The sequence below is a fragment of the Candoia aspera genome, chromosome 5, assembly GCF_035149785.1.
Source record: "Candoia aspera isolate rCanAsp1 chromosome 5, rCanAsp1.hap2, whole genome shotgun sequence".
In the NCBI taxonomy this organism is placed as follows: Eukaryota; Metazoa; Chordata; class Lepidosauria; order Squamata; family Boidae; genus Candoia; species Candoia aspera.
Genome location: NC_086157.1, coordinates 104,589,716 through 104,614,323, shown reverse-complemented (window position 1 = coordinate 104,614,323; position 24,608 = coordinate 104,589,716). Strand labels below are relative to the sequence as shown.

General features: G+C 42.1%; 2 protein-coding genes across 2 annotated transcripts in view; one reads left to right on the top strand and one right to left on the bottom strand.

The window, feature by feature from the left end:
• The first annotated feature begins 7,985 nt into the window (after positions 1-7,985).
• Positions 7,986-18,108, top strand: CCDC90B (coiled-coil domain containing 90B). Its single transcript, XM_063305888.1, has 9 exons — positions 7,986-8,132; positions 9,946-10,065; positions 10,572-10,675; positions 11,934-12,035; positions 12,316-12,357; positions 12,804-12,875; positions 13,343-13,396; positions 15,212-15,326; positions 16,752-18,108. The coding sequence occupies exons 1-9, from the start codon at positions 8,060-8,062 to the stop codon at positions 16,805-16,807; spliced, it is 738 nt and encodes a 245-aa protein (XP_063161958.1). The 5' UTR covers positions 7,986-8,059; the 3' UTR covers positions 16,808-18,108.
• A 2,522-nt stretch (positions 18,109-20,630) lies between these two features.
• The window catches only part of ANKRD42 (ankyrin repeat domain 42), a 28,569-nt gene continuing 24,591 nt past the window's right edge, over positions 20,631-24,608 (bottom strand). The window contains exons 11-12 of the mRNA XM_063304739.1: positions 22,705-22,855; positions 20,631-21,172 (exon numbers count right to left, since the gene is read on the bottom strand). Coding sequence (XP_063160809.1) covers positions 21,023-21,172; positions 22,705-22,855 — 301 coding nt within the window. The 3' untranslated portion in view covers positions 20,631-21,022. The remainder of the gene's footprint in view (positions 21,173-22,704; positions 22,856-24,608) is intronic.

Genomic DNA, 24,608 nt, shown 5'->3' with positions numbered 1-24,608 from the left:
CTGTGCTTGTTTAAGGGGGTTAGAGAGTAGCAACTGGAATCAGAGGCTAAGATGGAAAAGCAAAAAAGTGCATGGTGAATGGTGGGTCATTTATGCCACCAACTAACCCAAGTGGCCTATTGGAGTATCATTTTGCAGTTAGACAAAGTGGCTCCAATCTTTTCAGATAACCAGCTCATATTTATAGTGTGGTTTCTGTGGGGTACATCATCTCTCACTTGAATTTTGGCCATATAATAACTTGTTGGATGGGTGATGCTTTACATAGGGGTGATGCTGAGATGTACAGATAGTCCTCACTTAGTGACTACAATTGGGACTGGCAACTCCATCGCTAAGTGATGCAGTGGTTAAATGAGACATCACATGACCAAGCCAGATTTATGTCACTTTTCCCCATGGTCATTAATCGAGACATCACACGACTGTGACTTGTGATTTTACTGCCAGATTTTCCATTTCTGCTTGTTGGAAGCCGGCTGTGAAGTCTGCAAATGGTGATTATGTGATTGCGGCACACTGCAAGGACTGGTTGTAAAGTTACTTTTTCGTCATAACTTTGAACGATTGCTAAACAAGGCAGTCGTTAAGTGAGGACTACCTGTATTAGTTTCTGTTGCTCCCTTCATATGCCTATTGAGCTTTTATATAATACTGTGTGTTCGGTCTACATATAATATTGTCTTTTAAACTTGTGAAGCCACCAGAATTGTTCAAATGTTCGACAGCCTAGAAATTTAACAAATAAGCAAACAACTTGATTAATTCTGTCCCTGTGAGCTTTATGGCTAAGGGGGAATTGGAACCTTGCCAGCCTCAGGCTTAACCCTACATTAACTGCTACAGCATACTCAGATTTGATTCAAAGTAGAATGGGGAAAAAACGGATATTTCTTCTCATCCTCTCTCCATGAAGCTAGCTAACTCAAGTAATACTTGAGGATCTTACAACTAGGACAACCTTTTAAGGACCTACTCAGGCTGTTCCACCAAACATGGCATGGGTCCAGGTTACCTGAGGGACTGTCTCATCCCCATTACATTGACCCATCCCACCCAGTCAGGCAGAGAGGGTATGAAAGAATTTCGATTAGCGGGGGCCATGAAGAAAGCCTTCTCTGCCATGGCCCCCACCCTATGGAACATTCCTCCCCCAGAGGTAGGCGGGCCCCCACTCTCCCGGCCTTCCAGAAGGCGGTGAAGACCTGGCTCTGCCATCTCGCAAGGGGTGTGAGGAGGGGTAACCAACCCTGGGAGTGGTTAGCACCTTGAAGATGCTCCTACACATTAAGAACTTTTTAACACTTCTGTCTTGGATCATATTTCTGTTTAAGAATATTGTTTTATTGTATTTTAATGATTATTTATTCCTGTTTTTATTGTAAACTGCCCAGAGTCGCTCCCTGAGTGAGATGGGCAGTGACTAAATTTGAAGTACAAATAAATAAAAACACTGGTGCAAGCACGCACACCTACAAACAAAGACACACTATCATTAACAAGGGTTCTAATCACCAGCTTAATTCTATCCTGAGATGCGTTTCAGCTCAAAGTCAACAGCTTTGTTTACAAGCCTCAGAAACTGATTTTATCAGAAAACTGATAAGTGTCAGTGTACTGTAACACCATCTCATAAAATGGTTGTATAAAACACGGAGCCATAGTGCAATATTTAAAAATGAAAACCAACCAGCAACAACGCAACTTCCATTGTCCGCAAAGGAACTCGCAAGCCATATAAACAATCAAATGTACATAGGGCACTAAGGACTTGACTTGATGAAACACAAATCCACCATCCTTCTTTGTCCTCTGTTCAAGTTGTTTCCAGGTTTTGAATGTTACTGAGGCGTATCAAGAAAGTTTCGGCTTCAGACTGCAGTGATTCATTAAAGATCTAAATAGAATATTTTAATCGACTCCAAGGAAGTTATAACACAGAGTCTCTTTCTGCACTTTTATTTCCCCATAGAATTAAAATGAAGCAAAAGGCCTTTTGTACATCAATATGATGATGATGATGATGATTGGTTCAGGGGAAACAAGGAATAATTCTTCATTGATTCAGCATTGATTAATTCAAACCAGGAAAATCAACCTCATATTCAGCTACATCCCTGCTCAGTTACAGGTAGTCCTCACTTAACGACCAGGCTTGGGACCGGAATTTTGGTTGTTGAGCGAAGCAGTCATTAAGCTGACTTTTTGGTAGATCCACAGCTGGCTTGGAAAGCGTATTCAGACAGTGCTTATCAATGTTTGCCATCAATGCAAAGAAGTAACAGCTGGATGCCACAGGGCTTGGTCCTAGGCCTCATACTCTTCCATTTTTTCACAAATGATCTTGCTGAGGTGGAGAACAGACACAAGTGATCTCCTAGAGGCAGATTTGCAGATTCTGGAACTTCCTAAAGTGGTGGAGAGTTTGCAAAACCAGATTCTGTGAACTTGGTAGAACACAGCTACTAGTGTAGCAGTCAGATACAACATGCAACATTCAAAATAATCTTGATGGCTTCTTGAGATAGGCTGAAAATACTTGAATGAAATTTGCCAAATGCAAAGTTCTTTACTCAGGAAATGGAAATCAAATGCACATTTTTTTGTTAGAAATTAGCTGCATTGACTTATTTCTCTTTATATTTACTGCCAGATTAATGGTACAGGGTTCCTTTTGAGAGATCTGAAAAGAAGGAACTCACTAACTCCTATTGGGCTGGGATGGGGCTATTAATTCTCAGAGCAAATAGAAAAGGACAGTGAGATGGGAGACCAGAAATGCCATTAACTCTAGGGCCATTGTGCCCTAATGAGCAAAAGGAAATTGGGTCACTTGCTTGGACACGTGCCTCCTATTCCATTACACTGTCATCTTAGGTGTCAAAAATCAATACACATCTAAAATAAAAAGAATAGGAATGCCCACTATTCCTGGGAAAGTTGTATGATGGTTGCAGGGGTGGAAGATGAACAAAGCAATGAACACAGAATTTAGCTACTTTAATGTCCTCTTCTTTCACCCATTCATCCATCTCCATGCATTCAGAAGGAAGGAAGGATGGGCAAAAAAAGAATAGGATGGAAGGAAGAATAGGATCCTGATTCATATTCCACCTCCCAACTTCCCTGCACTCACCACCACCACCACCACCACCACCTATATGCTGCCCAACTCCCAGCAACTCTGGGCAGTTTACAAATATTTAAAATGTTTAAAAACAAGAAAACAGTCCAAAAAACACAAAACAAAGAAAGTGTTACGTGTTGTCTAATGTTCCGAACAGTAAGCTGTACATCTGGTGCTCAGGAGTCTGAAGCAATGAGGGTTTCCAACTGCACTGAACATGGAGAGCTTTATTTTCAGAAATGCTAACAAGTGCATGAAGCTTGAAACTGGGGATTCAACCTGGGGATTCAACCTAGGATTGTGTTGGAGGTACAGTCCGCCCCCCCCCCCACCTTGCTCCAGTTATGGAGGGCACTTCCAGAAGAGGACTCAATCAAAGACTGCTAAAGGAAATCAGAAAGTTCAGGGCAGAAAAAGGACAACTTCAGAAGATTTCCATCAGACCTGATCACAAATGGATGGTTCATACCTGGGAAATCATTGTTTGACGTTGCAAAAAGGAGATTGCAGCTTGCACACCTCCCTGCTTCCCCATCTTTATGTGGAGGTCTGTTGAAGTCAGATTTCAGTGAGTCAAAAGGGAAGAAAGTAATGAGTATTAGGGTACTCCATTAAAATTAATCAATACATTTTGTGCAAACCAGAGCTGTGATCAGAGTTGTTTCATATCTGGCACTTACCTGGCAGTGTTTACATTAGCCAGACTACTGTTCCTGGGTTGTTATGCAATATTTTTTTTAAAAACCAGCACATACAAGCTATTAGTGTGAGCTGCAGAAAATGCCTGGGAGGGCCACATACGGCCCATGGGCCATGAGTTTGAAACCCTTCCTCTTTGATGGTTGGAGAAAAATCTCTGAGAAGGAACTTCTGTTCCATCCCATCTGAGACTTACAAGTTTTCTCTCCCTTCTCAAGATGAGTTCATTTTGTCTCCTCAAAAGTAGTTCAGCCCCCATACATTTTATTATGGGTTTGTAAAGCCAGGTCAAGCACACATGGAGATGTTCATCAACATTCCATTGACAAGATCCTAACACATCCAAAACAGGGTGTATTTATAATCAAGCAACAGGGAAATACAAGATTATAACTGTGGTTGGTTACAGATTAATTGTAAAAAGACAGAGTTTAGGATAGACCCAAATTGCTACGCTGTACCTGCTAAATGTCAAACTACAGCTTCTAGCTAGTCTTCTAGCTAGTCTGACTATATGTGAGAGTTATGATTTTAAGGCCTAATTTTAGAAACTCACAGCACAAGCCACGATGGATATGCAAAGTTTTTAGGTCTTTCTCTCAGGCTGTCAAAGCCACAACTAGCCCGCCTTCCTCCCGCCTCCCTTCCTAAGCCTCCTGCCTTTTCTTTGTCCCACCCCTTCCTCTGCGTTGACAGCTTGTGTGATGGTGGCTTCGCAGTCTTTCAGTTGTGAGTGGGGTTGTTGCTAGCTGCTCTCTTCTCATCCCTCGTCCCTCCATTATTTCTCTTCTCTCTTTCATTCCCCTTGATGTGTAAGGTTAGAGTACCCAGTCATAATTAGCTATTGCTTCTGGGTTCTCCGACCTTACACTATATACTCTAAGTAGAATATAGAAACTGTTCTTATGTCCCTACTTGCTTCTAGTGCTTGCTAAATATTTGTTTAAAACATTTTTTAATATTGAAATGGCTTAAATTCTTCCGCACTATCCACATTTGGCACATTGCCACATAGGCCCACACTGCTCGGGGAACAAATCAGTACGGCATGTAAGTTTATTTTTTTATTTATCATATTTCTTCACTGCCCATGTCGTGTTGCGACAACTCTGTTATCTGTTCAGAACGAAAAGCTGGAAATCGCTGTTCTTACCGTGTCAGTAACAGTAGGGTCCTGAGAAAGGAACCCTTTCTTCCCAGAAATTTGCCCACAGAATATAGTTTCCCTTGATAGCCCTCCAATATCTGAGATCAACATCTGCTGAGTGCTGTTTGGCTTTTCCACCCGTTTTTCCCGAGCTTGAAGGTTTGTGAAGTTCTACTTGGAAAATCACACATGCCGACTCACAACGAAATCTACACTCTGCCTTTCCAAGCTCATAAATAGGACAACAGTGTGCAAAAAGTTGTTAAGTTCTCCTTTAATCTATTCAAGCAGAGAAAATAGGTAAAAGTTGTGGCAGAGTGCTGGAAAGCGTTTGGCCCGAGAGATCAGAAAAAACACACACCAGGCATTTTTATAAAAATAAGTGTATTTACAGAAAGCATAAAACATGAACAGGTTCCATATCCAGAAATCCTGGATAGGCACAAAAGCTTCTTACATAAACATATTTACAAGCTCATGCATTCACACGCACAAAGCTGGACCGGAAGGAAGGCTGCAAAAAGGAAACTGTAACAAGTCTAGGCAAGCGTCCTCTAGGCAATCAGCAGCTTTAGCTTATATGGTCATCCTTTTCACACCCCAACCTGAGGACAATTAAGTCTGACCTGTTCACCCTGCCAAACTGATTTGTTACCATAGTAACTTAATTCCTCTACAGCCAAATTTCTGGCAGAAAAAACAAATACCAACAAAAGTAACAGTGGAGGTTGTAGCTTGCATTAAAATGTCATGTCCATCAGCTTTGGCGAATTTGGAGCTGCATTTTAACAGTTGGAAGAGAGGATCCAAGATGGCAGCTGCTAGATTCCTGCTAGATATCTCCTGGAAACATTTTGTACCATACACAACCCTCCCCACTGCAGAAAAACATTGTTAGTCATTTTAATAAAATAATGCAAATTTACACATTGCAATAAATATGTGGGCTGTCTCAATAGGTGGTGCTGCTGGATGGGCCTCCCTGAGTTGGGAAACTAAGCAAGGTTAGATCTGGTTAATGTATGGATGGGAGACCATCAGAAAAGTCAGGATTGTAGAAGGGAGGGGGGAATGCATAGCAAATTTCTATATGGTTTCCAAGAAATCTATCTAGACATGTCTATGCATTGAGCTTCATTCCAAAGAAACTTTATCTTACTCCTTCCAAAATAAAAAATAGACCAAAAAAACCCCTTAACTGCTTCCTTTTTCTATATCCTCAGCAAATTTAAGGCACCCCTCCCATTTATTTTGTAGGGACGCGGTGGTGCTGCGGGTTAAACCGCTGAGCTGCCGATCGGAAGGTCGGCAGTTCGAAACCGCGCGGCGGGGTGAGCTCCCGTTGCTAGTCCCAGCTCCTGCTCACCTAGCAGTTCGAAAACATGCAAATGTGAGTAGATCAATAGGTACCGCTTCGGCGGGAAGGTAACGGTGTTCCGTGTCGTCATGCTGGCCACATGACCACGGACGGGTCCTTACGGACAACACCGGCTCCAAGGCTTAGAAACGGAGATGAGCACCGCCCCCTAGAGTTGGACACGACTGGACTTTACGTCAAGGGAAACCTTTACCTTTACCTACCCATTTATTTTAAAAATAAATTATTGGGTTGGGATGGAGGCTGTTCTTTGAAGCTAAATGCAAAGTTGCAATATTATCCCCATGACTGCAAATGAAATAAGGTAGGAGGGAAACTGAGGAATTAGAGCAGTGTTTCTCAACGTTGAGGACTTTAAGAAGTGTGGACTTCAACTCCCAGAATTCCCCAGCCAGCATGGCACTCTGGGAGTTGAAGTCCACACATCTTAAAGTCCCCAAGATAGAGAAACACTGAATTACAGCCTTGTCCCAAACCATTAAAAACACTCCACTATTAAGAATTAATAAATGGTCTGCCCCTAATCTTCTGTATATTTCTACCGATAAACTGTATTATTAATGCCACAATGTAGAATCTGTTTCTCCTAAAGAAGAACAACATAGAAAAAGACTGTTGTGTCTTTTTACATTGAGTATCAGCAGGTGGTTCTGCTATAGACCACTGCCCTCTAATGGCTAAGATAACCTTTTTTTGCAAAAATTAGTTTAAAGTAAAAGTTATTTACTAGCTATAGTTAAAAACAATAGCTTTTCTCCAAAGTTCCAAATGCATGTTCATTTCTTCTCCAAGGTGGTGCTGAGTTCCCTAAACCAGAGCTGCCTGTGTTGGGACTCCAACTTCCATTTGCACAAACATGCTGGCTGAGAATGATGGAGTCTGTAGTCCAGACCCCAGGTAGGGGAGTCAGAATAAATGCTCTATTCTTCCAAATCAGGGTTCAAATATAGAGTTTCCTGAAGCTCAGGGCTGAGCAGAAGTTGTGACTTTAGAATCCAAATTCTATCCACATTTGATTCTACAAGTAGGTTCACCGTATTGATCGATTGATTGATTGATTGATTGATTGATTGATTGATGGCAAGCTAGGACGTCCATGTTTGATTGACAAAAAGAAACAATCTGGAATAAGATTCTGGTGGATTATGGATGTGAAGCCACAGAAAATGCTTTGGTCACCACGATCAAAGGCATGAAAAAAATGTAAACCCCTATCATCATCATCATCATCATCATCATCTAATCACCATCTTGCATCGCCTTTGTCCATGCTGGCTGGGAGTTGATGCAGATTCAATCCTTTCATGAAGTTGGGAATATGAGATTTATAATCCAGCACGGCTAGGTGAGCCAGGCACAGATTTAAAAATGAAGTATTTGGATCTATCATAGCTACCGTATCTGAGCTGCAAAAATCCAGCAGAGAGCTAGAAGCACGGAGAGAGATAGAAAGTGCTGCCATCTAGTGGTCGGGGCTTTTCCAGCGACTATCACCTCGTTTCCTTCGCTTCTAAGAGTCCCAGTCCGCTTTGCATACATTTCCCACCATGCTTTGAGGATGGAGGAGGAAGAAAGGAGGAGCGCCGGCCCGATAAGAACTACATTTCCCAGAGACCCATTGGGTTCCAGGCCGGACGTGAGTCTTTTCAGACTTGATTTGGATTTCTTTTGGTTTAAATTCTGTGTTTCCAGCAAGGGCGGTGGAAAGATGTTGCAAATTAGTGCCAGGGGTGTGAGTCTGTCGTTCCGGGGGACCCACAGATTCTCTACACGATTAAGAGGTGAGAGACCTTTTAGTCCATTAACAGGGTCTGCTTCGCTTGCAATCTGATAAACCGAGAAAGCTAGCGCGTTTCGCCTGGTATTATTCCCAGGCTATGTTATTACACGATTTGCTTGCTGGTTTCTCAAAATTATACCTGGGTAATTATTCTCCCAATCTCTTGAACCAAAATCAAACCTGTTTTAAAACCACCATTCAGAGATAGCGCTCAGAGAGATGCATTATTGTGTGTGTGTGCGTGTACGTACGTATATATGTGTGCGTGTGTATATATATATATATATATTTTGCAACAAAACAAAATCTAAATGCAAGCTAAACCAAACGTTGTCTAAATATGTGATGCTGAAATGCAGGCTGGAATGCACGAGCAATCAACCAGCAATGCACAAACCAATACTATAGACATAAATACAGAAGGACAGCTGAATGCAATAATGCATGTTGGAACGTGTGAATTGGGTCATAGGCCCTTCATCCAGAACAGTGTTTCTTAAAGGGGGGTCTGAGGACTCCTGGGGGTCCCCCAAGACCCTATAAGACTCTGCAAAATCAAAATTATTTGCCAGATATTGAAGACATTTAATCTTCTTACAACTTTTTATTTGTTAAAAAAAGGGTTTTTTCATGAAAAACATCTTATTTGTTAATATCTAATGGGTTTATAATTGTTTTTACATGATTCAGTAAATATTCTATGAATGCATAAATCAGTTTTAACTTTTAATACAGTAGGTATCTCTAAATATAACCCATGCAAACAAAAGCTCTTTTGGGGTCCTCCTTAATTTTTAAAAGTGGAAAGGGTCCGGAGAGCAAAAATTTAAGAAACACAGATACAGAAGAAGAGTACCGTGTATGTTGGTGGAATCCCCATTAATCCCATTAATCCCTCAAGTGGCTTCTTTGATTTTGGTTGAGAAGGTCATAGGAACTCAGCTGCAGAGTCCATGTGGTCTAGTGTGGCCTTCTCCAACTTGCACGTCAGATCCCATAATTCCCAGCTGGCCTGCTTGTTGGCCTTGCTGGCTGGGGATCGTTGGCAATGGGAATCCAACCACAGATACAGAGTCCCAGGTTGGGAGAAGCTATTGTAATGGCTGGATTAGGAGTGAGAACTTTTTAAAAAAAAACACAAAGGTTCCCTTGAAACATGCTGAATTTGTGGACAGAACTTTTCCATGAAGAAATTATTTCCTGAAAAGTCTTTCAGGAGAAGACTTTTTTTTTGACTTTGCATCTAGCCTAGAGTTTGGCTTTTCTGATGGTCTCCCATCCAAGTACTAATCAGTCCAACCCAGCTTAGTCAAGAGCAGGTTCCAGTCTCCACCAAGTCACAAAGCTCAGTAGCAAACTCTGAGCCTTAAAAAAGACACAGCTCCTATCCAGAGCACCTCTTCAAACATATCTTTGAAGCAACCCTAATATTGGATACTTGTTTTTTTTAAAAAATGGGGAGGATGGTTTAGGGAGTATGTTCAGAGGCTTTCCATATGCAGGGATTTAAGTCGCAGAACTGAGGCACGTGCTCACCTGTAAGGAAGTCTGTAAATACAACAGGATTTCCTTCCAAGGAAAATGCATGTGATGCTTTTCCTCATTTACCTTAGAACAGTATTTCTCAATTTTAGTAACTTAAAGATGCGTGGACTTCAACTCCCAGAATTCCCCAGCCAGCATGTTGAAGTTGAAGTCCACACATCTTGAAGTCCACACATCTTAACGTTACAAAGGTTGAGAAACCCTGCCTTAGAAGGTGATCATATGTTATTTGACATAAGCAGACAACTCAATCATATCACACTTCTCAGGTTTTGCTGCTTCTGCCTCAACGCAGTCGTACGATATGAGAAGAGTCGAAATAACTCCGCTGGAACAAAGAAAACTTACCTTTGACACTCATCGTCTTGTGCGAGATCTAGAGGCCCATGGTGAGCAAAAGTCTCTGGTGAAAAGTGTCTAAGAGAGCTTTCCTCCATGCAAATTCCACCTGTGGACATCTTTGAGTTCTGAGCACTGGCCTCTTGGTGGGGTCCTTCAGTGGTTGACATCAGCCCTCCAAAATGTCCGTCCTTCTTATTGTATTGAATATCACTACTGTACAGCTTTCTTGTCAGTATCACGGACTTGGTTTCCCATTGTCGTCTTCTGGAAAGTTTCTCAACTTTCCTGTCTAACTTACCCCCCTAGGATTCCTTTATTGTTTCTCATCCAAGTATTAACTAGGCCTGACCCTGCTTTGCTTCCAAGCCCAAACAAGGTCACTGTGGTACTGCTGCCCACTCCCTTACATCCCTGAATATGGTGTTGATAGCAAATAGCATAAAACATTTTGGATTATTAGAAGGATAAGAAAAAAAAATGGAGCTCTGCTTCTCAGTTGGCTAACCCTAACTGTGAATTCACCAGAATTTTATGTACTTTGTGTACTCAACAGGATTTGCAAAAGAACAGGCTGAAACCGTTGTCTCAGCGTTAATGAGTTTGTCAACGGTCAGCCTGGACACTGTCTACAAGGATATGGTAACCCAAGCCCAACAGGTAACAAATGGTTTGTTCTTATGTGCATCACCTTTTACACGCATTAGTAACCTTGACATAATCTTCCAATGGTCTTCATAATTCTTTAGGCAATGCATAGCTTAAGCACACACTGGTTCTCCCAGCTTGAAACCAGTTGCATGAAACATGTTGCAGGGATTTTTTTTGAACTTTTAGATTTTCTGCCTTTTTTCCAGGAATTTAGGGTTGTCAGTATGGAGATCTCCCTTTCTTATAAATATATGTGAGATAGATTTGGTTAAGAGAAAGTGACTGATCCTAAATCATACTGTGCATTAGCTCAGGGTGGACTTGAACCTTGGTCTCCCCACTCCAAATCCAACATCTGAATTGCTGGTGACTTAGGAGCCTGTACTAGATTGGCTGTGGGCCTCATCCAGCCTCAGTGCTCTTTTTATGTTCTTTAGCATAAAGCAACATTTGGAAAATCTGTATGGGCAACCCGTACTGCCTGTGGTTTACAGGTCACTGATACCCTATAAGCAGTTAAGCAAGGATAATTTATTTACCAAAGCTGGGGAAGATGGCTGCATTTCCCAAAATTGGAAACAGACTGTTCTGCTTAGTCACAATAATAGCAAGTGTGCTATTCTAAATTTACTGGTTTTGGTCATATTTTTAAATGTCTTTGTTTCTCAGACTTATATGCTACTTCATCCGTAAACCTTCTCTTAAGTGGTGCACACTCCAATCCAGCAAATGAAATTTATTGATGTTGGGTTTTTGTTTTTGTTTTTGCCCACTGCATTTGAGATTTTCAGTGGCTTACAGTCCCAACAATAACAGGTCTACAGTACAACTGAAATTACATAACAATTAAAAATAAGCCTCCCCCTCCATAAATTACAGATAAAATCATGAACCAAGCAACCAGAAAGCAGTATAAATAAATTTAAAATGCAATAGCCCAGCATTTCATAATATCATAAATGAATATATAAATTGGTCATGTCACACTGAGGGGAAATTGTGGGGCTGGAAACCCAATTGGTCTTGACATTAGATATGTGCCTTCAGAAATGTCTATAAATGTATATGTATGTATATAATGTATAGATACTATATATGAAGTTTGCCACTCGGCTTCCCCAAAATGTTCAATCAGATGTGTTGTCCTTACCCAGAACATTCTCGTTACAGATTCCCATCTCATAAATTAAACGTTCTGCCAGAAAACAAAGAATATTTAAGAAGCCTTGAGAGTTGTGTGTGTGTATGTGTATTTTTATTTTCTTAGGAAATAACTTTGCAACAGATAATGGCTCAACTGGATTCCATTCGGAAGGACATGGTCATTCTTGAGAAGAGCGAATTTGCCAATTTGAGAGCAGAAAATGAGGTATTATCCCAAGAAATGCCCTAAACTGTATTTGTTTAGCTTATGATGGTTCTCTGCAAAATTGACCTCCTCAGATTTTATACACTATGTGCAATGTTTCAGGTTCAGTCCCAAACAGGAGCTTTTGGGGGTGTGAATGGTATGGCTGGCTACAGCCCTTTAAAGCAGCTGCATCGTTGTCCAGAGATTGTCAGGGCAGCTGCAAAATTTAACATACATTTTGCTTTATAGCTTCTATACACGAACGGCTGTTTCTCTACTTCCTTCCTCTCTTCCTTAGAAAATGAAAATTGAATTGGATCAAGTTAAACAGCAACTAATGGTAAGTAGACCAGGATCAGTCAAACCATTAGGTTTGAGGACAGACCTAAACCTGCTTTTAAAAATAGTTGCGGAAAACCTTTTCATTCAAGAAAATCTTGTCCTCTTGGTTTTGTGCAGAGCTGCAGAAATGGAGCCCCCACACTGCTTGCGCCCTTCTTGGAAAACCTTGGGCAGGGCCCCCACCCAGCTCTGTTGCATTCTGCCACATGCTGCAACAGTGCAGAGTAAATAATGCCTAAATAAAGATTGCCAACCGCAACTGTGCAACAGCAGGAAAGTGGAGATGGGCATCTCAGACAAGTTGCTGGAATGGGGTTTAAAATAGCAAGTGGGGATCTCCAAAGAGAATAGAATTTTCAGGCAGGCTTGAAAGGGAGGAAAAGGGTATTCTGTTTTCTCCTTCCTGAAACAGGGAGGGGGGTGTTTTTCTTTCCCTTTTTAAAGAATGAAACTAGTCAGAGCAGAGCAGAAAACAAGCTGGACATCAACTTGGAGAGAAGCAGAGTGACAGATATGGTGAGTAGTTCTCTACTGTCTTTTTTCTCTCTGCTTTCTGACCTGACTACAGGTAGTCCTCGCTTAACGACCACAATTGGGACTGGAATTTTGGTCACCAAGCAATGCGGTCATTAAGTAAATCCAACCCGATTTTATGACATTTTTTGTGGTGGTCATTAAGTGAGCCACATGGTTCCCCATTGATTTTGCTTGCCCAAAGCCAGCTGGGAAGATTGAAAATGGTGATCATGTGATGGTAGTAAATGCAAACCGGTTGCCAAGCACCCGAATCACAATCACGTGACTGCGGGGATGCTATGACAGTCGTAAGCGAGAGGACCAGTTGTAAGTTATTTTTTTGCAGTGCCATCATAAGTCTGAACTGTCGCTAAATGAACGATTGTTAAGCAAGGACTGCCTGTATGTATTCCTGCTTTTTTTAATTCTTTTTTTTTTTTTTGGTCTCTCCTTTTCTAATTCTCCAGTTCGCAGATCAGGAAAGAAAGCTCATGGAAGCCTCAACAGAATTCCATAAAAAAGTAAGCGTTTGAACCAGGACCAGTTTTTAGATCTTTGGTTTGAATTACATCTGCTGATTTTCAGACAACATGGGGACGGGTGGGGGGAAGTTCAGATCTCTGATGCTCACTGACCAGCTCCCTATCCCTGCAGGCCTCTGGTTTGGTGGACTCCAATTCCCAGAATTCTCTTCAGTTGCCATGCCAGCTGCAATTCTGAGAATAAAAGTCCACAATCTAAAGCATACCAGAAAAAGCTGTTTAATTTTAATAAACAGAGCCGGCTGGGTGACTTTGGGCCAGAAACTCTCTCTCGGCCCAACTCACCTCACAGGGTTGTTGTTGTGGGGAAAATAAGAGGAGGAAAGAGTATTAGGTGTGTTCCCTGCCTTGAGTTATTTATAAAAATAATAAAGGTGGGACAAATATATCTATCTTACTTGGAATTATTCTTCTGATTTCCTTTTTTTTTCTTTTTAATTATTAGAGGAAGCACTGGGGCCAGATTTCTACAGTCTGGGTACATTCCAGGTGGGTGGACCTCAATTCCCAGAATTCTCTGCCATGGCCTAATGGCTTAAGAATGCTGGGAGTTGAAGTTCACTCATCTGGGGGTGCCTTGATTGGGGAAGGCTGTTTCAGGCCACCAACTGAGCTTCCTAGAAGCAAAGTTACATGCCCTATTGAGGTTCCTGAGATTATTTTCTTTTTATTAAAGAAAGAGAGAAAGCATAATTTAGATTTAAGTTGCAGTCCAGAGCGCTGGTGGAGCAGATTTCTCTCCTTTTCTCTCTCCCTGGTATTTACCCCAAACTCGTCTTGGCCAATGAAAACAAAAGCAATGACATTGCAAGTACCATAATACTTCTAGGTTTGTGCAGTGCAGTCGATCAGAATATGTTTTCTTCAATTTTGGCCTAGCATTAAGTATGAGTCCAGCTTCTGTAATTTGTAAAGAAAGGTTACATACGCTCAACACGATATATGAATCAGGCCATTTGGAATTGTTTGAGAAACCATGATTAAGAAAACTATGTTTGACCATTATATATAAATCAAGCATTTGCCCTTACAACTTAGAGTAAAGGAAAGACAGCAACTGATTTTATATTCCTTACAAAGACATAATTCTTGTAGAATATTTGACTTTCGCAGAAGTAAAGGAGAAGAACATCAGGATGCCGCAAGATGGGTACTTTGTACCTCCAGATGTGATTTTTGGAAGCATTATCTAATACACGCATTAGTGTTTTGCACTTTTGGTTTCTGTTATTTACTCTCAAGCCCACTTTTTTTGGAATGAATAATAGGAGATATATATTTTAAATTAATGGAAAGAGAAATCTCCCTCAAGTCAAGGTTGGCTTCTGGTAAATCAAAGGACCCATCTATGTTTCCTGGCCAAAAATAGGGACATGGTTCGCCATTTGCCATCTTCTAGGATGTGTTTTCAATTGTCTAGTCTAGTCTAGTCTGCAACCCTAGGATTGCCTAGTGATCTCTTATCCCAATATTTAACCTGGTCTGACCTTGCTTAGCCTTTCTGAGATCAGCCAAGCTTGGTTAGGTCCTTCCATCTGCTATTATTTCAATAATAAAGAATGCTGTTTTTTTTAAGTTGTTTCCAGGGCAGTTTAAAAACCTGCGTACATTTGTAATAGGCAGCAACATGGGAGAAGGAGATGCACATTTTTAAATGACCGGAGAGAACAGACTTCCCTTTGCCTGGTATCCAAAGAGTGTTGATGCCACATCAAGCCACGTGGAGATAATTGCCTGTCTCTGCTAACTGCCCTGCTCCTCTTGGGTGCAAAATGATGCCTTGTGTCCTTCTAGGATTCAAGTACCAACAGTTCCCTTACAGAAGTAGGCAATAAAATTGATGCTGAAATTGCAGCCCTCAAAACTCTCATGGAGTCGAATAAACTGGAAACCATCCGTTATTTGGCAGGTATGTGCCTAGTGCATTAAAATCCAGCTTCCAAGTAGAATGCTTAGCAGTTGAAACTGGCAGCATATCTGGTCATTGCTGGATGATTTCAGCCTCTTCATACTATTCCAGACCCGTCTTCTGCTTTCTTTTGCTTTAGCAGTTAGTGATGTCTACTGTCCCCAGCAAGGCGAGAGAGAGAGAGAGAGATTTACTTTTCCAAATATTGGAGTTCCAACCTCACTGTGATATACCTCTCCTTTGCAGGGCTAGTACTATTTGGGTAACTTAAACAATGGCGGTAGTGCTCAGAACCTTGAGAATGGAAAGGAGGGCTACTTTGCTTCCATGTTTTATCCTGGCACCGTTAATCAAAGACAATGTGATGGGAATATCAAAAGCAAGGAAGGGGCCTTACAGAAATATGAAAGGCCAGGCTGGTTCAGAGGTGAACTATTAGGATAAGGAGGTTAGGAAACGAGTCTCTACAATTGGGTATATTTAGCTTACAAAAGGGAAGTATAAGGGAAGACACGATTGCATCTTTGAACATCTACTAGACTGCCTTGTAGAAGAACGGGTGGGCCTGCTTGCTCCTGAGACTGAGTGGAGAGGAAGCAGATTCAAGCCAAGTGTTGGAAGGAACCTATAAAAGCTATTAAGCAGTGCAAACATCTGCCTAAATCAGTGTAGAGAAATGCAGAAATATTGGCTGGGCTGCCGGCTTGCTCTGGGCTGAAGCAAGCTTTGTCCCAAGTGCTACATTAGTTGCACCATGGCATTGTGCAAATTAGTTATTTGTAAATCCATTTTTGGGTGGTGCTGTAATGTTCCAGCAAGTGGTTCATCAGACTGTCCAGCAGCCACCTCTATGATCAAAGGCAAGATTCTCTGCCTCTCGAAATAGAGCATGGCAGATTTTCAAGACTGATAGTAGGCCTGGCCAGGAAACAGACACCACAAGAATACTAGAACTCTATTTTAGTGACGTAGAGTGTAATAACAGAATCTGGAAAGTTTGTCAGCATTTCCCCCTCCCTCCCTGTTATACAGAGTTTGTTTTCTTTCTCACACATGTTTTCCTGGACTAAGCTCATGTGTTGCTAACAGTCTCTGCATAACTTCTCCAAGGTCCTCTCTGTGGTCTTCGGCAAACAGTGGAGTTCCCCTGGCTGGAGTTCTTCAGGGCAGTTGGTTGACCATTTGTTGGGAATGGCATACTGGACTCTTTTCCTGAGCAGGGGGTTGGACTAGATGGCCCATAAGATCCTCTCCAATTTGTACATTTTAATGCAGGGTCCTCTAAACATCTCTAACAGATGACCATCCAGCCTCTGTTTGAAGACCTCTAGTGAAGATCTTTAGTTGGTATCACAGGGGGAGGTCATATTGCATGAAACTCTTTCACCCAAATAGATTCACTATTGTTTTTTCTTTTAATTTCAGCCTCTGTTTTCACTTGCCTTGCCATTGCTTTGGGATTTTATCGATTTTGGAAATAGGAAGCCCACCAATGGAAAAGAGGACAGAACAAAAACACTCCTAGTTTGACACCTACAACATATCTGAGATAACGTCCTCTGGCTGATCCTTTCAGCTCTCTTCTATCAGCCATGATCCCTTTTTATCATATATTGCTATGGACAGAACAGCTCAAACAATTTGTCCTCAATTAAAGAGTTGTGGAGGCTGATATACTGGAGCCCAAGAGATCTGTGGAGCTTGAAAATCTAGAAAAGGGAGGTAAAGGTGTATTGGATGATTCAAAAGCTGCAACCAGTTGTCATGTCATGTACAGGTAGCTGGTTTTCCCTTCTCCAGCCTGGTCCTCTTGGTCATCATCTTCTGAGTTGAATCTACTTGCTGTCTACCCCAGCTGAATTGAGACTATAGCTTTGAGAATTCAGATTGGCTAACAAGTTGCACAGTTGCACTCCCAACATATCTGGAAGATCCCAGTAGCAGAATGCTGGTCCCCGTGCACAGATGTGGTTCAGAGCTTAATGCTGCTGATGGAGAGATTTCTTACCATCACCATCACCATCCCATCAGGTACTCCATTGCCCTCATACACACCACCACCAGAGATCCTGTCCCACTTGGGATGAGAAAACCAGCCAGCAGAGAATGTTCAAACAAGGGATTCTACTTGATGTCTAAGATGATTGAATGTACTGCAAATGTTTAGTATTCTCAGAACTTCATGGCAGCAATTCTGTCCCCATGTTCCTCAACCTGGGCAGCTTCCAAATGCATGGACTTCATCTCCCAAAATTCCCTAACTACCATGGGCATTGCTGGGAATTCTGGGAACAGAGGCATGCATCTGGAGAATTAGTAATTTTAGGAAAGGCTGGTCTAGGATATTCTAACTAACTCGGCCTTTTGAGGAAAAGTATGTGCTTTATTACTAAATCCTGGCCTTTTTCAGTTAAGCAAAAAAGTGCCTTCTGTAATGTGGCTTAGCAGTGTAATGAAGGAAGAATGCCAGAGCAATTTCAGACTTCTCAGTCAAACTCTTCCATGGTAGTTCAGTGGAAGTTTCTCTGAGTGTATTTGTTAACCTGTGGTGTTCTTGCCAGATTACTCTTCTCATGCCGAGAATTGATTGGATTTGCCTTATCCCAGCGGCTGTTTTGGAGCAGCCATACAGCTGCCAGTATAACTTGGTTGGGTTTCACACCCTGACTCGCTTACAGACTAACATGGCACTCTGGCTTGTTAGCCATATTTTACTGAATAAGTCTTGATTATCTGGGTTCACGCAGCACACTAAATCATAAAACTATGGTTCATAAACTGCGGTTGCTGGTAGTCTGATTTGCACAACTTTTGCTGATTCAAGGACCATGCTAAATTTCCCAGCAGCCATCGACACACTCCGAAAGGGACTGGACACTAGGCCTGAAATGGGTGCCTTGGGCATGTACATAGTTAACACCCCCCAAAATGCAGAAAAGTTCCAGAATTATGGCTTCATCACTGGAAGAATCAAAAAAGTCTGCTACTGGGCTGCATTTTTGACACCCCTTTCTCCCAACAGCAAATAAGCCACATGGAGGTTGAGTTTGCACAACATGATAGGACCGGACTAGTTAAAGCAATTAGTGTTTACATAAGATGGTGTGCTCATATTAAGGTGAAACCATTTCCACAATTGACAAAGGCTGATTTTCCATACCATGCAGAGGGCAATGTACATATCACCGCCTAGTAAAGGAGGTGGTGTGAACCTGGGCCCTGAATATGGAGCCTTAATAGGATACCATGTCTTATACAACTTGTTTCTGATCTAACCCACTCCAGAACTTTAGGACTTTCCCAATTAGCCTATCCAGAATATTGAGGTATCACGTTGAGAAGACAGTTTTAGAAGCTTTGGTGTGAGTGGGAGGAAGGAAGGATCTTTTATTGAAGATACCCTTTAAAATGCCACATTAATTCATGGGAACATTAAAGCTGCCTCTCCAGATGCAGAAGACTGTACTACTTGCATTTTCTCTTGTAATGTCTGTAAAATACAGGGTACTTAAAGCTGCCAGATTTTTTCCTTTGTAGACTTAAGTGGGCATCCCCAGCTGACTAACTTCCCCAGTCCCCCCAAATACAGTATGTGTATCATACAGAACTTTTTTTAAAAATGCAATATTGTGTATTGTACTTCTATAAAGCAGTCTTGCCTCATCTTGTGCTTTCCAGATGTTGGAGAAATAATTGAATTTTTAGTTTGAAATGTTGAAGGAAGGTGCGTTAGGAGAGTGGCCGCAAAGCATAAGGAGCTGGATTTCTTCAGAATTCCTGCTGCTGAATTTTTCAAAATGAAATTTTTTGAGGGAATGCCTCTGTTTTAATATTATTAGGGTTCTGGTGTCCCCTAGGGTTCACCTCTGAATTTTCAGCTTGGCTACAATTATGCCAGAATTGCTTAATCATTCAGTTCCTTCCTACACTTGATCTGTGACCCAACAGACCTCATTTCACCAGGCTTGCCTTCAACAATTGTTTCTTTGAATTCTTGTAAACCCCTGCTTGTGTCATTAATGATAGCATTTAGTCACCTTGTCTTCTGTGCATAAGGATGTGACATAAGATGACATCCATATCTTTCTACTACGAGAGCTTAAGGGAAGGTGGACTATATATACTATTCTGGACACTGGAATAATAGAATCTATAGAACTCTAGCTCTTAAAGGATTTTTTTTTTAATCCATTCAATTGTGTCCAGTTCTCGGAGACTGTCTGGACAAGTCCCTGCAGTTTTCTTGGCGAAATTTTTCAGAAGTGGTTTGCCATTGCTTCCTTCCTACGGCTGAGAGAGAGTGACTGGCCCATGGTCAACCAGCTGGCTTTGTGCCTAAGGCGGGACTAGAACTCACAGTCTCCCAGTTTCTAGCCTGTTGCCTTAATCAATACACCAGACTGGCTCTCTATAGAATATATAGACACCATATGTATCTTCCTTCCACACCGCTGACCCCCAGAACTTGGATAACTCCTAAAACTAAGGCTTTGTATACGGTCGTCTATAAAGTTCAATGGTCTATGAGTTCAATCCCTGGTAGAGGGTTTGAATTCCATAGAAAGACTTGTGACCACATACCTCTGAAGAGTCCCAAATAGGACAAAACTAATCACATACTGCCTCCTGGTGGTCAATATAAGTAGTGTCAAAATAGGATGGCTTTTTCAACCTATCATTACACTTCGCTTTCCTCTTTTGAAGATCCCTTGTTTTCCCCACCTCTTATTGCCATCGTTTATATTCATCTTCTTAAACAATTTTTTTTTCCTTTCCCCCTCTTTAAAAGAACAGTTTTAACATGTTATATCCAAAGGAATCTTGCATTTTCAGCCATCTCTGCCAGGGTTCTTGTACTTGCTGATATATAAAAATCAGACAGATGCATTGTTCATGTTAAATTGTTCGGTTTACTAGTGTCTTCATACAGCAGAAATAGTACTGAACCTTGGCTGAGGAGCGAGGTAAGCATTAGAGAAATAGTTTTTAAAAAATCAATCTTTAATGAAGTGCTAGTGTATCGTAATTGGCAGTACGTTTCAAAACCTACTTCTGGTTCAGGGACAGCCTTTCCCAATTGTGGATCCTCAAGATGAGTTAAAACCATGATCCCCAAAATTGCTAGAATTTCAGTATGAAAGCTGTGGTGTTTCACATCTACAAGTTTGCACAAGAATGATGTTCAATAGTCTGTATAAAGCAGTGTTTCTCAACCTTGTCAACTTCAAGCTATGTGGACTTCAACTCCCAGAATTCCCCAGCCAGCCTTGAATGCTGGCTGGGGAATTCTGGGAGTTGAAGTCCATACAGCTTGAAGTTGACAAGGTTGAGAAACATTGGTATAAAGTAATCTGGACTTGAAGGAGAAAGGTGATTTGGAGGCAACCGGGGCCACATGCCTTAAACCTGTTAGTCTCCCCTTAAACGCCAGGAAAAGATGTAACTTAAGTTCCAACAGGTGGGCGTGTGCATACCCATGGGTACTCCAATTTACCTTTTTCCCTTCAAATCCAGATTCTTGCAAGGCAATATGCTGTATTTATGACATCAAAAAAAAAAAAGATATGCTTTGACTAGTTAAGGACATGGCATTGTTAGTTGACGTTCCTTCATGCTGAGAAGTCTCTGGGAAGGCAGCTGAACTTAATTTTCCCTATCGCTGAGTAAGATGCTCCTCTATTTGCTCTTTGCTTTTCTTAGAATCTTCTCACAAACGATCCACCAGGGCTAAAGAGAGGCCTTTTCTTCAGTTTCTTCTTCTCCTTCCGGGAGTCAAAAGTCACTTGATGCAAGTCAGAGGCCGCTTTGTCTGTGTCAGCCCCTCCTTTAAAGGAATCCAACGCCTCCTGCAAGTGATAATAGAAATTAACATACTCCTGTGCTCTTGATGATAAACAAAATAGAAATGACGATTTTAAATGCAGTTACCCCAATAGCAGTTTGGCCTTCTAAGTTCTAGGGAAGCAGTAGCCAATTGACTATTTGTGTTCTTTAGATACAATATTAGAGAGCCAATTTGGTGCAGTGGTTAAGGCATCAAGCTAGAAACCAGGAGACTTCTAGTCCCACCTTAGGCACAAAGACAGCTGGGTGACCTTGGGCCAGTCCCTCTCTCTCAGCCCTAGGAAGGGGGCAATGGCAAACCACTTGTGAAAAACCTTGCCAAGAAAATCGCCAAGAGAGACGAATAACTTGAAGGCACAGATTTCCTCTATATGTAGTATTAGAAGTAAAGAACTCCCTCAAGATGACCAAAAACCCTGGTGACCTCATGGGCACCTCCATGTAGTTTTCTTGGCAACAATATGGAAGGGGTTTGTTCAGGAATGTTTTCTCCAATTCCCAGGCTAAATTCCTGTGGGATTCCCTGATTATGTCCCATCCAAGTACTAACCAGGCCCAAATCTGCTTGGCTTGTCAAGATTCCCATGGTCAGCTAAGTGCTCCTAACTAGATATATGCAGATTTTTTTCTAGCATCAACTAGAAAAGCTCCCCAACTGATTAATACTCCCTTTCCCACAAAAAGGTAATATTTTTAGAGTGAGAAAGAGACATCACAAGAGCTGACCGGTGCACAAACCGTAAAGGGCTGTTATCCCATACCAGGTATGTTGAGACTACAGGTCCCAAATGCTGGGAGGAAGTCCCAGAAGATGCCTTTTCAATATCTCAGGAAGGTGCTGAGGAACGTCACCATATGCAATGGCTCCCAGCTGCCACATTAATTTCCTACGGGGCTGGGATTCTAGGATGGATGCAAGTAACTTGCTAACTGTTCACTTGTCCATAAACTGAGAAAGGTAAAGGAACTTGGAAGGAGAGCTGGTCAGAGTAAAATGAGAAGAAAGGAGTATATTGAAAGCAAAAAGAAAGAGGTTGGTAATAACCTCTTGTGATGAGCTAAACATACATTCTTAAATGAAGCACGGAGGAGGCATGTTCATGTTCCTCTATAAAGACAAGCAAGTTATTGTCTCTCTTAATATTTGTTCATATGAAGCTGTTCAATAAATGTTAATTATTCATCATCAAACTGCTGTGCTGAAAGAGAGAGAATTTAATCCCCCCATGCCATGTCAAAGATACTACCTGACCAGATAAAGAACCAGAGGAAAGGGGACATCAGTGTAAATGGAAATATCTGTACACCAGTGATGTTTTAACATCTCTTTTGTTTAATCTCCCAAATAAAGACAAAATTATGCTACTTCAATTGAAATCATTCCTGGTTTCATCACTTGGGTCATCTTGGTAAATTCAAATGGCAAATACTCCTATACATTGAAACCAGAGGCACAGGAATTTAAAAAGGGAGGATAGCCAATTGTCAGGGATGCCAAGAACCTCCATTATTCTAAAAAAATAATGGTACCCACCACAGAGATTTTATGGGTCAGAGCCATCTCGTTTCTTTCTTGTAACTCTTTGAGTCTTCCTATTTCTGCCCGGGCCTCGTCCAGCTGAGCTTCTAGCTTCTCCCGTCGCATCCGCTCGTATTCCAGCTGCACATTCAGCTCCGAGATGGATCTGTTCAAAGCCAGGTCAAAACCAGCTTCAGAAGAAGCTGCTATTGCGGCTTGCTTGCTTGCTTATTTATTTATTTGGTTTGTTTCTTGCAGCAATCAAATGAATCTCAGTGGCTTGCAAAGTTGCCAAATACATGAAAACATCAGTGGTATTGTGTAACACAGAAATAAAAACACTTAACAAAATGCATAAAAACCACTACAAAAAGATAAAGGAAAAAAAATAGAGGGTCGCAATCCCAGTTCAGACACACTCCTCAATGGCTGTGTCTCAAGGAATTTATGAAATGCTAGTAATAAAATAGGGGCTGGTCATATCTCAAGGGGAAGGGTATTCCACAGGGTAGAACCAGCAGCCAAAAAACAGCTCCCATGAACCTCCCCCCTTTTTACCTTGTGAATGTGAGGGACAGCTAGCAAATTCTCCCAGGACATCTACGTTTGGTGGGTTAAAACCAGATAGAGAAGGGGTCCTGCAAGTATTCTGGTGCTAAGCTACAGTACATCAAGCTTTAAAGGTTAAAAGTAGGAGTTTGAATTGTACTTGGAAGACAACAGGGAGTCAGTGCAGAGCCCTAAACTCAGTTGTAATATTCTCATGCCAGCAGATACCCAGCAACAACCAGGCTGCTGTTCTCTGGACCAACTGAAGCTTCTGGATGGTCTTCAGAAACAGCCACATGTAAAGCACGTTACTGTATCACAATAAAAGACTCCAGATGACATCCACCAGCCATTCTCAAGTGCCTCAGGTGTCATGTTCATCGTTCCAATGGTTTGCATACATCGTAACGTTTCACATGTCATGTTTCTGATCCGTGTCAATCACCTGCGGGGTGGGGAATTTCAGCTCTGCCAGGCTGTTATCTTTCTGCTGCCCTGAAGAAATGTGTGTTTGGGTTAGGACATGTATTCAAGGTTACTTTCCCAGGCAGATGTGTGACGCTTGCCAGGCCCGGGAGGGGGTGGTTGCGATGGTGGGGTGGGGGGCGGGATCGGCTTGGAGGCAAGGGTTTTTAGTTTGTATTTGGCGTGCTTTTGCTTATTCTCAGCTTTCTTCGTATTTGCATACTATCCTTTCAATAAATCAGTTTTATTCACTAAACTCTGGTGAGACTGACTTCGTTGGGATAAGGCAATCATTACATAAAGCTGAGAATCATCAAAGAAACTTATCCCGCTAGCCCCTAGCCAGGTTACCTGTGACGGGGAGCGCTAGCGATGTCTCTACTACGGGAAGCCGAGTGGATTGAAGAGGAACCGGACACCATGGTGCGGTGGCCCGGAGTGCCCGCACGGAGAGGGCGGCCCGCCGGGAACAGCTGGGGCTACTACCCGGTGAGCAGTTGGTAATGTCGGAAACGACGGGCACGTCAGGGGCCGAATATAGAACGGGGGACGAGGACGAGGACTCCGCTGTAGGGGATGCCCAAAAGGTCCGGAAACCAGGACCTCCGTTGTCACCTACAGTGGTAGTGGTAACTGGTGCAGCCGAAGAATCGGTCACCCCCACGCAAATGAAGGCTCTGGAAGAGAAGTTGGAGTCTTTGGCGGTGATGCTAAGAGAAAGCCGTGGGAAGTCGGGGTCGGCTGAGGGGAGACGAAAGGACGCTAAGGATCAGAGCGTTCACCCGGAGTCACCACCCCCATCTCCGCGGAGAAGAGGTCAGACTCGATTCCGACAGTCGGCGACAGGGAGGAGGACCCTAGACGTGACTGAAAAAGCCAAACGGCTGGAGGCGGCGAGACCCCCC